This window comes from Nerophis ophidion, linkage group LG06 (assembly GCF_033978795.1).
Source record: "Nerophis ophidion isolate RoL-2023_Sa linkage group LG06, RoL_Noph_v1.0, whole genome shotgun sequence".
Classification (NCBI taxonomy): Eukaryota; Metazoa; Chordata; class Actinopteri; order Syngnathiformes; family Syngnathidae; genus Nerophis; species Nerophis ophidion.
Window position 1 is genome coordinate 18,128,050 of NC_084616.1, and position 14,308 is coordinate 18,142,357.

Genomic DNA, 14,308 nt, shown 5'->3' on the forward strand with positions numbered 1-14,308 from the left:
TAAACACTGTGCAGGACTGCTTGTATCGCAAATGACATCACACACAAGTAAACAGGCTGCAGGACTACTTGTATCGCATATGATATCACACACAAGTAAACAATCTGCAGGACTACTTGTATCGCACATGATACCACACACAAGTAAACACTGTGCAGGACTGCTTCTATCGCACATAATATCATGAATTGATTAACATGGACCCCAACTTAAACAAGTTGAAAAACTTATTCGGGTGTTACCATTTAGTGGTCAATTGTACGGAATATGTACTGTACTGTGCAATCTACTAATAAAAGTATCAATCAATCAATCAATCAATCACATACAGGCAAACACGCCGCAGGACCACTTGTATCACACATGATATCACACAGAAGTAAACAAGCCGCAAGACTGCTTGTATCACACATGATATCACACACAAGTAAACACGCCGCAGGACCACTTGTATCACACATGATATCACACAGAAGTAAACAAGCCGCAAGACTGCTTGTATCACACATGATATCACACACAAGTAAACACGCCGCAGGACCACTTGTATCACACATGATATCACACACAAGTAAACACGCCGCAAGACTGCTTGTATCGCACACAATTAAACACTCCTCAGGACTGCTTGTATCTCACATGATATAACACACAAGTAAACAAGCCACATGACTGCTTGTATCGCACATGATGTCACACACAAGTCAACACGCTGCAGGACCGCTTGTATCGCACATGATACCACACACAAGTAAACACACCGCAGGACTGCTTGTATCGCACATGATATCACACACAAGTAAACTCGTTGCAGGACCACTTGTATCGCACATGATATCACACATTCGACATTTAATCTCATACGTGTTTTTTCATGAAACGAGAGCTATTTTTTATATGAACATCAAATCGGGACACCCTCGGCAGATATGATTTTAGGTATTAAAGAAATATCTGCACAAAAAGATCGTAAACAGGAAGAAGATCTTATTTGATGGCGTACAAAAAATAATCCTATAACCTTTTTTTCTTAAAGCGACAGACACACGGAGCGGACACAGTATCGCTGCTGGTGTTTGATATGGCATTGCAGGCCTGAGTATCATCACTACTAACCTGCTAGTTAATTAGTTGCACTGAGAAACAGCCACTAGTTGAAAACTCACTTCCTCACTCAGGGCAGGACTTCAAAGTAAAAGCTCAGTGAAGAAGATGAACTACTTGAAGTGGCCAATAGAGTCGCAGCGATCAAAGCTGCCTAGCGACAGTGACAGGTGGGGGGAGGGGGAGGGAGGGGCCTGGGAGGGGGTCGGAGGGGTGGGGGGGTCATATTACACATGGGATGTGGAGTAATTACACATAAACAGGAAGTACCTGATGTGTACGACGAAGAAGAAGAATTCACATGAATGATGGACGTATGGCAGGAAAAGGAAAATAAATGAACCCCGTGAAGAAAAAGAAGAAGCTCTGTCATGGTGGAAAAACGACGTCACATTATCACAACATGGCCGCCGACGACCAGCATTAGCGCACGTTTTGTTCATGAGCAAAATAGGAAGAAGATGTAAGAACGTGAACTTATTTGGCAAAGCAAAACGTGAATTTCCTGTCCGCAAATTTATGAGAGAGAGAATAAAACTAACGTCGGAGCCCTCGACGTCGCATCCCGTTTACTTTTTCCGTGCCTAAGCGTGTTTCTTTTCTGGCCGAGTTTTGTCCGTTTTGTTACTCAAAAAGCCCGCAAAGCCGCCTGCAAAAAGGAGGGATTTGCTGTGGACTTAGAAATTCATACAACTATTTGCAAGGAGAACAGCAATTGCACCTGCTAGTTGTAAGCATTAATAAAAAAAAGGATGACTTTGCCAAATGGGTTAATGAGACCAGCAAGTCTTAATTGTGATAAAAAGTGAAGTGAATTTTATTTATATAGCGCTTTTCTCTAGTGACTCAAAGCACTTTTACATGGTGAAACCCAATATCTAAGTTGCATTTAAACCAGTGTGGGTGGCACTGGGAGCAGGTGGGTAAAGTGTCTTGCCCAAGGACACAACGGCAGTGACTAGGATGACGGAAGCGGGGATCGAACATGGAACCCTCAAGCTATACTGCCCAAGACAGGACTTTTTTTTTGGAATAATACGCCAGAGGAAACTTATATCACGGCGGAGGGGAAGGCACTACCGAGACACAAGCCGATGAAGGATCACCTCACATTGCTTATTTGGCAAAGCAAAACGTGAACTCCCTGTCCGCAAATTTATGAGAGAGAGAAGAACTAACGTCGGAGCCCCCAAAGTCACGTCCGGTTTACTCTTCCGTGCCTCAGCGTGTGTTTCTTTTCTGGCAGAGTTTTGTCCATTCTTACTCAAAATGCCTGGCAAAGCCGCCTGCAAAGAAGGAGGGATTTGCTGTGGACTTAGAAATTCACAAAACTATTTGCAAGGAGTACAGAAATGGCACCTGCTAGTTGTAAGCATTGTTAATAAAAAAAAAAGGACGACTTTGTCAAAGACAAATAATACGCCAGAGGAAACGCTAGTTTGTGTTCACGCTATTTAATTCTAGTTATGCTGCTAATACTAAAGCTGTCCGCGTCGCCGACGGTGCATAGTTCCGAGTTTTTTCCTTTTCAACTTATATTCAATTTAATGTACTGCAAAGACAAGATATTTCATGTTCCAACTGAGAATCTTATTTTTTGTGTGCAAATTATCATTAACTTAGAATTTAATGGCAGCAGCACATTGCAAAAAAGTTGTCACGGGGGAATTTTTACCACTGTGTTACATGGCCTTTCCTTTTAACAACACTCAGTAAGCGTTTGGGAACTGAGAAGACTCATTCTTTAAACTTTCTCACTCTTGCTTGATGTACAGCTTAAGTTGTTTAACAGTCCGGGGTTTCCGTTGTGGTATTTTAGACTCCGTATTCCCGTTTTCAATGAGAGACAGGTCTTGACTACAGGCAGGCCAGTCCAGTACCCGCACTCTTTTCCTATGAAGCCACGCTGTTGTAACATGGCTTGGCATTGTCTTGCTGAAATAAGCAGGGGTGTCCATGTATAACGTTGCTTGGATGGCAACATATGTTGCTCCAAAACCTGTATGTACCATTCAGCATTAATGGTGCCTTGACAGATGTGTAAGTTACCCATGCCTTGGGCACTAATACACCCCCATACCATCACAGATGCTGTTTTTTTTATTTTATTTTGCGCCTAGAACAATCCGGATGGTTCTTTTCCTCTTTGGTCCGGATGACACGACGTCCACAGTTTCCAAAAACAATTTGAAATGTGGACTCGTCAGACCGCAGAACACTTTTCCACTTTGCATCAGTCCGTCTTAAATGAGCTGGGGCCCAGCGAAGCCGGCGGCGTTTCTGGGTGTTGTTGATAAATGTATTTCGCTTTGCATAATAGAGTTTTAACTTGCACTTACAGATGTAGCGACCGACAGTAGTTACTGACAGTGGTTTTCTGAAGTGTTCCTGAGCCCATGTGGTGATACCCTTTACATACTGATGTCGCTTTTCGAAGGTCCGTAATATCATCGCTTACGTGCAGTGACTTCTTAGAAACTCTGAACCTTTTAAATATATTATGGACCGTAGATGGTGAAATCCCTTAATTCCTTGCAATAGCTGGTTGAGGAATGTTGTTCTTAAACTGTTGGACACTTTGCATTTGTTGACAAAGTGGTGACCCTCCCCCCATCCTTGTTTGCGAATGACTGAGCATTTCATGGAAGCTGCTTTTATACCCAATCATGGCACCCACCTGTTTTTTTATTAGCCTTTTCACCTGTGGGATGTTCCAAATAAGTGTTTGATGAGCATTCCGTAACTTTCTCAGTCTTTTTTGCCACTTGTGCCAACTTTTTGGGAAACACGTTGCAGGCATCAAATTCCAAATGAGCTAATATTTGCAAAAATAAACTTTTTCCAGTTACAACATGAAATATCTTGTCTTTGCAGTCTATTCAATTGAATATAAGTTGAAAAAGATTTGCAAATCATTGTATTCTGTTTTTATTTACCTTTTTACACAACGTGCCAACTTCACTGGTTTTAGGGTTTTGTATTTGATGGATTGTCACGCTAATCTCTTGCCTGTCAGTGGTTTGACGACTAATACGGATACTTGAAAACAAGTCCTATTACGAGTCTGTGTCCCAGATGTTCTCCTGGCATCAGACTAAAGCCCGACTGGGACTAGATGGATGAACGTTGATGAGGATGTAAATATTGAGTGAGAGGTGCAGCCACAAAACATTTTGCGAGGACAAATGAAAGAGAGGAGCATAGTTCCTCCCTCATATTTCATACCTGCTTCAGAGAGATCTCGTAAGGAGCTGCTGAGCGCGCTCCTCTTCAGACCCTCGCTCATGGCGTACGAGTCGTCCAGACTGGCTCGGTTCATGCTGCCGTTTCCAGCCTCTTTCTTCAGGCCCGAACTCTGAGACATGCTGGGCCTCACCACGCCTTTCTGCTTCTCCAGCTCCGCTGTCCATCAACACACATACTTATTATTATTATTATTATACACATACTCATTATACTTATTATGATTATTACACCCATACTTATTATTATTATTATTATACACATACTCATTATTATTATTACACACATACTTATTATACTTATTATGATTATTACACCCATACTTATTATTATTATTATTATACACATACTCATTATTATTATTACACACATACTTATTATACTTATTATGATTATTACACCCATACTTATTATTATTATTATTATACACATACTCATTATTATTATTACACACATACTTATTATGATTATTACACCCATACTTATTATTATTATTATACACATACTCATTATTATTATTATACACATACTCATTATACTTATTATGATTATTACACCCATACTTATTATTATTATTATACACATACTCATTATTATTATTACACACATACTTATTATGATTATTACACCCATACTTATTATTATTATTATACACATACTCATTATTATTATTATACACATACTCATTATACTTATTATGATTATTACACCCATACTTATTATTATTATTATACACATACTCATTATTATTATTACACACATACTTATTATTATGATTATACGCATACGCATTATTATTATTATCATTACTAGATACATACTTATTAATATTACACATATCTATTAATATTATTATTATACACATACTCATTATTATTATTACACACACACATACTCATTATTATTATTATTATTACACACATACTTATTATTATTATCATTATTATACACATATTCATTATTATTTGATACATACTTATTATTATTATACACATACTAATTATTATTATTATTATTACACACATACTTATTGTTAATGTTATTATTATTATTATTATACACATATTCATTATTATTACACACATACTTATTATTATTATTATTATTATTATTATTATACACACTCATTATTATAATTACACATATACTTATTATTATTATTCTTATTATTATTATTATTATACACATACTCATTATTATAATTACACATATACTTATTATTATTATTATTATTATTATACACATATTAATTATTATTACATACTTATTATTATTATTATTATTATACACATATTTATTATTATTACATACATACTTATTGTTATTATTACACACATACAAATTATTATTATTATTATTATACACATATGCATTATTATTACATACATACTAATTATTATTATTATTACACACAAACTTATTGTTAATGTGATTATTATTATTATACACATATTCATTATTACTACACACATACTTATTATAATTATACACATATTCATTATTATTACACACATACTTATTATTATTATTATTATTATTATACACATACTCATTATTATTATTACACACATCCATACATCCATTTTCTACTGCTTATTCCCTTTTGGGGTCACAGGGGGCGCCTTATTATTATTATACACACACTCTTCATTATTATTACACACATACTTATTATTATTATTATTATTATTATTATAGGGTGTACCCCGCCTTCCGCCCAGTTGTAGCTGAGATGGGCTCCAGCGCCCCCCGCGACCCCAAAAGGGAATAAACGGTAGGAAATGGATGGATGGATTATTATACACACATTCATTATTATTACACACATACTAATTGTTATCATTATTATTATACCTATATTCATTATTATCACATCCATACTTATTATTATTATACACATACTCATTATTATTATTACACACATAGTTATTATTATTATACACACATTCATTATTATTACACACATACTTATTATTATCATTATACACATACACATTATTATTATTGCACACATACTTATTATCATTATTATACACATACTCATTGTTTTTATTACACACATAGTAATTATCATTATTATACACATACTCATTAGTATTACACATACATAATATTATTACACACATACTTATCATTATTATACACATACTCATTATTATTATTATTGCACATATACTTATCATTATTATACACAAACTCATTGTTATTATAATACACATACTTTTCATCATTATTATACACATACTCATTGTTATTATTAGACACATAATTATTATCATTATTATACACATACTCATTAGTATTACACATACATAATATTATTACACATATTTATTAATATTATTATTATACACTCTCGTTAGTATTACACATACATATTATTATAACATATATTTATTATACTTATTATTATACAAATACTCATTATTATTACAGATACCTATTATTAGCAAACATGTTTTTATTATAATACACTAATAATTATTATTTGTTATTATGTACTAATCATCATTAAACTTATTTATCATTATTGCATACTTACTATCATAATATGTACTTATTATTCTGACACCTTATTAGTATCATTATAGACATACTCATTATTTTTACACACTTATTAATATTACCCACAGTTTTTATTATTACACAAACTTATTATTGCACATACTTATCATTACACATATTCATTATCATTACATATACTTATTATTCCTACACATACTTATTATTATTTTACACATACTCATTATTATTGCACATACTTATCATTCCTACACATACTTATTATTATTATTACTATACACATACTTATTATTACACATACATATAATTATTATTATTACAAATTTTTATTATTATTATTATTATAGTACACATTTTCATTACACATACTTACCATTATTACTATTGATATTATTTTCGTTGTTCACATATACATCATTATTACACATAATAATTAACACACATACTTATTATTATAACACATAATAGAATATACGTATTTCTTCTCCACATATTTATTATTATTATTATGACATCTACTAATCATCAATAAACCTATTTATTATTGTAGCACATACTTACTATCATAACATGTACTTATTATTCAGACACATTATTATCATTATACACATACTCATTACTATGACACATCCTTATTAATATTACACATAGTTTAGATTATTACACATATTTATTATTATTGCACATACTTATAATCATTACACATATTCATTATTATTACATATACGTATTATTCCTACACATACGTATTATTATTATTACTATACACATACTTATTATTATTACACATACATATTATTATTACACATATTTTTTATTATTGTTATTATTATACACATAGTAATTATTATTACACATACTTATTATAATTACTATACACATACTCAATATTATTACACATAATCAGTATTATTATTATTATTATCATTGTACACATAATCATTCATATCACACATACTTATGATTACGCATATTATATTACTTATTACTTCTACACATATTTATTATTAATATAAAAAAACATTATTACATTTTCTAATCATCATTAAAGTTATTTATTACTATAGCACATACTTATTATTATTATAACATTTACTTATTATTCCAACACCTTATTATTATCATTATACACATACTCATTATCGTTACACATACTTATTAATATTACACATTGTTTGATTATTACACATACTTATTATTCCTACACATACTTATCATTATGACTATACACATACTTATCATTATCATATACTTAATATTATTACACATACTTGATAATATTACACATACTCATTATTATTACACATTCTTATTATTATTACACATACTCATTATTATAACATATACTTAATACTATTACACATACTGATTAGTAATAAACACATACTTATTATTACATATGCTTATCATTATTAAAAACATATTTATTATTATTTAACACCCATCCATCCGTTTTCTACAGCTTGTCCCTTTTGGGGCCGCGGGGGGTGCTGGAGCTGCATTCGTGCTGAAGGTGGAGTACACCCTGGACAAATCACCACCTCATCAGAGTATTATTTAATATACGTATTATTATTACACAAGTACTTATTATTACCCACAGTATTATTATTACAAATACTTATTATTAACATACTTATTATTACACACATATTTATTTACATTACATGTGCTTATCATTACACATACTTATCATTACTAGTACTTAATATTATTACACCTACTATCGATACACAAACTTATTACGCATACTTATTAATATTACACATACTTACTATTACACACACCTTTTATTACACGTACCTACTATTAATACACACATATTTTTACTAGACATTATGCACTTATTACACATGCTTATTATTGTTACACATACTTATAATGACACACATACTTATTATTACACATACTTGCGTATTTATTATTATTACACATACTTATCTCTATTACACACATACTTATTATTATTAGACATATTTATTAGTATTAAAAACATACTTATTATTATGCTCACATAAACACCTGAAAATGTATCATGAACTACTTCTGGTAGTTTTGTGTGTGTGTGCGTGTGTCATGATCTCACATTCTATTCTGTATTTCTCCATTTCTTGGACCTCGGCAATGGACTCTCTCAGGTCGTCTGTGAACTTCTTGCGGTCCTGAGGGTTTGGTGCGTTGAAGTTGATGAGAACTTTGATGTCTGCTCCTGGAATAGCCGACGTGAGGCGGATTCCGTTTGGATAATCTGGACAGAGAGAGAGCGAGAGCGGGAGAGAGAGAGAGAAATAAAGAGGGGATGAGAGAGGGATAGAGAAAAAGAGATAGAAAGATAGGAAGAGAGACAGATAGACAGAGAGAAATAAATATATAGAGAGTCAGAGAGAGAGAGACAGAAAGAGAGAAAGAGAAAGATAGAGACAAAGAATGAGAGAGAGACAAAAAGAGAAAGACAGAATGAGAGTGAGTGAGAATGAGAGAGACAGAGAGCGAGAGAGAGAGCGAGAGAGAGAGCGAGAGTTAGGAAAAGAGAGAGAGATAGGGAGAGAGAGATGGAGGGAGAGAAAGACAGAAGGATAGAGACAAGAAAAGAGGGAGCGATAGAGAGAGTTAGAGACAGTTGGAGAGAGACAGAAAGAGAGAGAGAGAGAACGAGAGAATGAGAGTGAGATAGGGACAGAGTGATAGAGAGAGATGAGAGAGGGAGAGAGACAGAGAGATATAGAGAGAGACAGGAAGAGAGAGAGAGAGACAGAAAGAGAAAGATAGTTAGTTAGAGAGGAAGAGACAAGAAAAGAGGGAGTGATAGAGAGAGAATTAGAGACAGTTAGAGAGAGAGAGCAAGAGATACATAGAGAGAGAGAGTTACAGAGAGAGAGAGAGAGAGAGAGAGAGAGAAATATATGGAGACAGGAAGAGAGAGAGAGAGAGACAGAAAGAGAAAGATAGTTAGTTAGAGAGGAAGAGACAAGAAAAGAGGGAGTGATAGAGAGAGAATTAGAGACAGTTAGAGAGAGAGAGCAAGAGAGACATAGAGAAAGAGAGTTACAGAGAGAGTTACAGATAGAGAGAGAGAGAAAGAGAGAGAGAGAGAAATATATAGAGAGACAGGAAGAGAGAGTTAGTTAGAGAGAGAGACAAGAAAAGAGGGAGTGATAGAGAGAGTTAGAGACAGTTAGAGAGAGAGAGAGAGAGAGTAAGAGACAGAGAGAGAATGAGAGGGAGACAGAAAGAGAGAGAAAGAATGAGAGTGAGAGCGAATGGGAGAGAGAGAGCAAGAGTTAGGAAGAGAGAGAGAGACAGGAAGAGAGTGATAGAGAGGGTTACAAAGAGAGAGGGAGAGAGAGAGAGACAGGAAGAGAGTGATAGAGAGGGTTACAAAGAGAGAGGGAGAGAGAGAGAGAGAGGTGACAGAGTTAGAGAGGGAGAGAGATAGAGAGATAGATAGAGTTAAAGAGAAAGAGGTAGAGGGAGAGAGAGAGAGAGAGAGAGAGAGAGAGAGACAGGCAGAGAGAGAGAGAGACCGGAAGTGAGAGAGAGTTAGTTAGAGAGAGAGAGACAAGAAAAGAGGGAGCGATAGAGAGTTAGAGGCAGTTAGAGAGAGACAGCAAGAGAGAGAGCACAAGAGAAAGAGAGAGAGTTAGAGAGCGAGAGAGAGAGAGAGAGACACAAAAGTTGTTTTATTACATTTGAGAGAAACACATTGAAATGTTTTTTGTGTGATCAGCATAATCAACTAATGTGTTCATCACATAAAAATGACACCATGAATAAAATGTTACTTGCTATTAATTCCAGAAGGAATATTCTTGAGTGACTTGAAATCCTTTTGTTTGTTGAAAACACCTTCTATTTTTACTATTTTGATTGTATTTGTCATTATTACATTTTATTTATTACCATTTTTTATTTTATTTTGTATTATTACATTTTAATCATCTCACGAAACTAATATTCAATACATGATCAATACAATTATTGACTGGAATATTGAAAAACATTGTTATTTATTTAATTGGATGGAATACAATTAACAATAAAAATAAAGACATGTATCAGACAAAAATATTAATTCTAGAAACCAATTATTAAATAAAAAAATAACAATTACTAAATGACTTATAAAATAAAAAAATAAATAATTAAGAGTATATAAAAACATTAAAATAACATTGTTAAATACAATATTAAATAGAATCAAAAACCATTGCATCAATTTTTAACTAAAATAATTATTAAATGAAATAAAAAATTTTTCCATCAAGTATCAAATTAAAATAATATATTAAAGGTAAATATTGATTATTGAATCAAGTTTGCAGACTAATGAACATCATCAGTCAACACTTGAAGGAGAAGATCTGACAAGGAAAAAACTTACATTGATTTTCAAACAACAGAACTTGCATCCCGTAGAGAGAGAAGGACTGTCGGAAACTGTAGGTCACCGAGTTCTTCTTCTTCTGGAAGATCTTGGTCACCTAAGAGCAGCGAGGACATTGTTCGGGTGACACAGGTGTGCACGGCAAACAGGAAACCGCAAACAGGAAACAAGATAACAGAAAACAGGAAACAAGAAACAGCAAGCAAGAAAACCACAAACAGGAAACAAGAAAACAGCAAGCATGAAAATGAACAGAAGAAACAGAAAAAATGAAAAAAGCAAACAGGAAACATAAAACAAGAAAACAGAAAACCGGAAATAGCAAACAACAAACAGGAAAGAGGAGACATTAAAAAGAGAAAGGACGCAGGAAACAAGAAAGAGGAGACAATAAAGAGGAAAAAAGGACGCAGGAAACAGGAAAGAAAAAACAGGAAAAAGGAAACAAGAAAGCAGCAAATAGGAAACAAAAAAACATCACATGGGAAACAAGAAAAAAGCAAACAGCAAACAGGAAATAAGAAAACAGGAAACAAAAAAACAGCAAACAAGAAACAGGAAAGAGGAGACAATAAAGAGGAGAAAGGTCGCAGGAAACAGGAAAGAAAAAACAGGAAACAGAAAAGAGGAAACAATAACAGGAAATAGGAAACAAGGACAGGAAATAGGAAAGGAAAAACAGGAAACACAAAAACAGCAAACAGGAAAACAGTAAACAGTAAATAGAAAAAAGAAAACAGTAAACAGGAAACAAGAGAGCAGTAAATAGGAAACAAAAAAACAACAAACGGGAAAAAAGATAGCAGCAAACGGAAAACAGGAAACAGCAAACAGGAAACAGGAAAAAAGAAAACAGCAAACAGGAAAACAGCAAACGGGAAACAGGAAAACAGCAAACAGGAAACAGTAAAACAGCAAACAGGAAACAGCAAACACAAAACAGGAAAGAGGAGACATTAAAGAGGAGGAAGGACAGAGGAAACAGGAAAAAGTAGACAATAAAGAGGACAAAGGAGGCAGGAAACAGGAAAGAAAAACAGGAAACAGAAAAGAGGAAACAAGAACAGGAAATAGGAAACAAGGACAGGAAAGAGGAAAGGAAAAAAAGGAAACACAAAAACAGCAAACAGGAAAACAGTAAACAGGAAACAAAAAAAACAGCAAACGGGACACAAGATAACAGCAAACAGAAAACACGAAATAAGAAAACGGGAAACAGGAAAACAGGAACAAAGAAAACAGCAAACAGGAAACAAGAAAGCAGCAAATAGAAAACAAAAAAACAGCAAACGGGAAACAAGATAACAGCAAACAGAAAACAGGAAACAGGAAACAATAAAAACAGCAAACAGGAAACAGCAAAAAGAAAACAGGAAAACAGCAAACAAGAAAACAGCAAACAGGAAACAGCAAACAAGAAACAGGAAAGAGGAGACATTAAAGAGGAGAAAAGGACATATGAAACATGAAAGTTTAAACAGGAAACAAGAACAGGAATGAAAAACAGGAAACAGGAAACACGAACAGGAAAGAGGAAACAAGGACAAGGAATGGGAAACAGGAAAGGAAACAGCAAACAGGTAACAAAAACACAACAAACAAGAAACAGACAAACAGTAAACAGGAAATAGAAAACAAAAAAATAGAAAACCAGAAAGCAGCAAATAAGAAACAAAAAAACAGCAAACGGGAAAGAAAATAACAGCAAACAAAAAAACAGGAAACAGCAAACAGGAAACAAGAAACAGGAAATAAAAAAACAGGAAACAGCAAACAGGTAACAGGAAACAAAAACACAACAAACAGGAAAAAGGAAAACAGTAAAGAGGAAATAGAAAACAAAATAACAGCAAACAGGAAAGGGGAGACAGGAAAGAATAAAGAAAAAACGGGAAACAGGAAACAAGAACAGAAAAGAGGAAACAGGAAAGTGGATCGAGTAGAGTATTTTCCACATGTAGAAATATTTAAAAAGAAGGGGAGTATTTACCGCAAGTAAAAGTATTTAAAAAGTACTTGAGTATTTACCACAATTACACATTTATAAAAATACTCAAGTATTTACAATAGTAAACATATTTAAAAAGAAGTGGAGTATTGACCGCAAGCAAAAGTATTTAAAAAGTACTGGAGTATTTGCCACTATTAGAAGTATATAAAAAGTACTCAGGTATTTACCACAAGCAGAAGTATTTAAAAAGTACTCAAGTATTTACCACAAGTAGAAGTATTTAAAAAGTACTCCAGTATTTACCACATGTAGAAGTATTTAAAAAGTACTTGAGTATTTACGAGAAGTACAGTATTTAAAAAGTACTGAAGTATTTACCACAAGTAAAAGTATTTAAAAAGTACTCAAGTATTTACCACAAGTAGATATATTTAAAAAGAAGTGGAGTATTTACCGCAAGTAAAAGTATTTAACTTTAGTATTTAAAAGTATTTAAAAAGTACTCAAGTATTTATCACAAGCAGAAGTATTTAAAAAGTACTCAAGTATTTACCACAAGTAGAAGTATTTAAAAAGTACTCCTGTATTTACCACATGTAGAAGTATTTAAAAAGTACTAGAGTATTTATGAGAAGTAGAGTATTTAAAAAGTACTCGAGTATTTACCACAAGTAAAAGTATTTAAAAAGTACTCAAGTATTTACCACAAGTAGATATATTTAAAAAGAAGTGGAGTATTTACAGCAAGTAAAAGTATTTAACAAGTACTAGAGTATTTGCCACTATCAGAAGTATTTAAAAAGTACTCAAGTATTTATCACAAGTAGAAGTATTTAAAAAGTACTCGAGTATTTAGCACCTGTAGAAGTATTTAAAAAGTACTTGAGAATTTACCACAAGTAGACATATTTAAAAAGAAGTGGAGTATTTCCTGTAAGTAAAACTATTTAAAAAGTACTCGAGTATTTACCACAAGTAGACATGTTTAAAAAGAAGTGGAGTATTTACCACAAGTAAAAGTATTCAAAAAGTACTGAAGTATTTGCCACTATCAGAAGTACTTAAAAAGTACTTGAATATTAACCACAAGTAAAAGTATCAAA

General features: G+C 33.1%; 1 protein-coding gene across 11 annotated transcripts in view; it reads right to left on the reverse strand.

Moving 5' to 3' along the window:
• Window positions 1-14,308, reverse strand: part of iqsec1b (IQ motif and Sec7 domain ArfGEF 1b) — a 216,124-nt gene that overhangs the window by 34,569 nt on the left and 167,247 nt on the right. For all 11 annotated transcript variants that reach the window (XM_061902912.1, XM_061902909.1, XM_061902903.1 and 8 more), the window contains 3 exons: window positions 11,252-11,351; window positions 8,957-9,118; window positions 4,330-4,506 (listed from right to left, as the gene is read on the reverse strand). In XM_061902912.1, coding sequence (XP_061758896.1) covers window positions 4,330-4,506; window positions 8,957-9,118; window positions 11,252-11,351 — 439 coding nt within the window. The remainder of the gene's footprint in view (window positions 1-4,329; window positions 4,507-8,956; window positions 9,119-11,251; window positions 11,352-14,308) is intronic.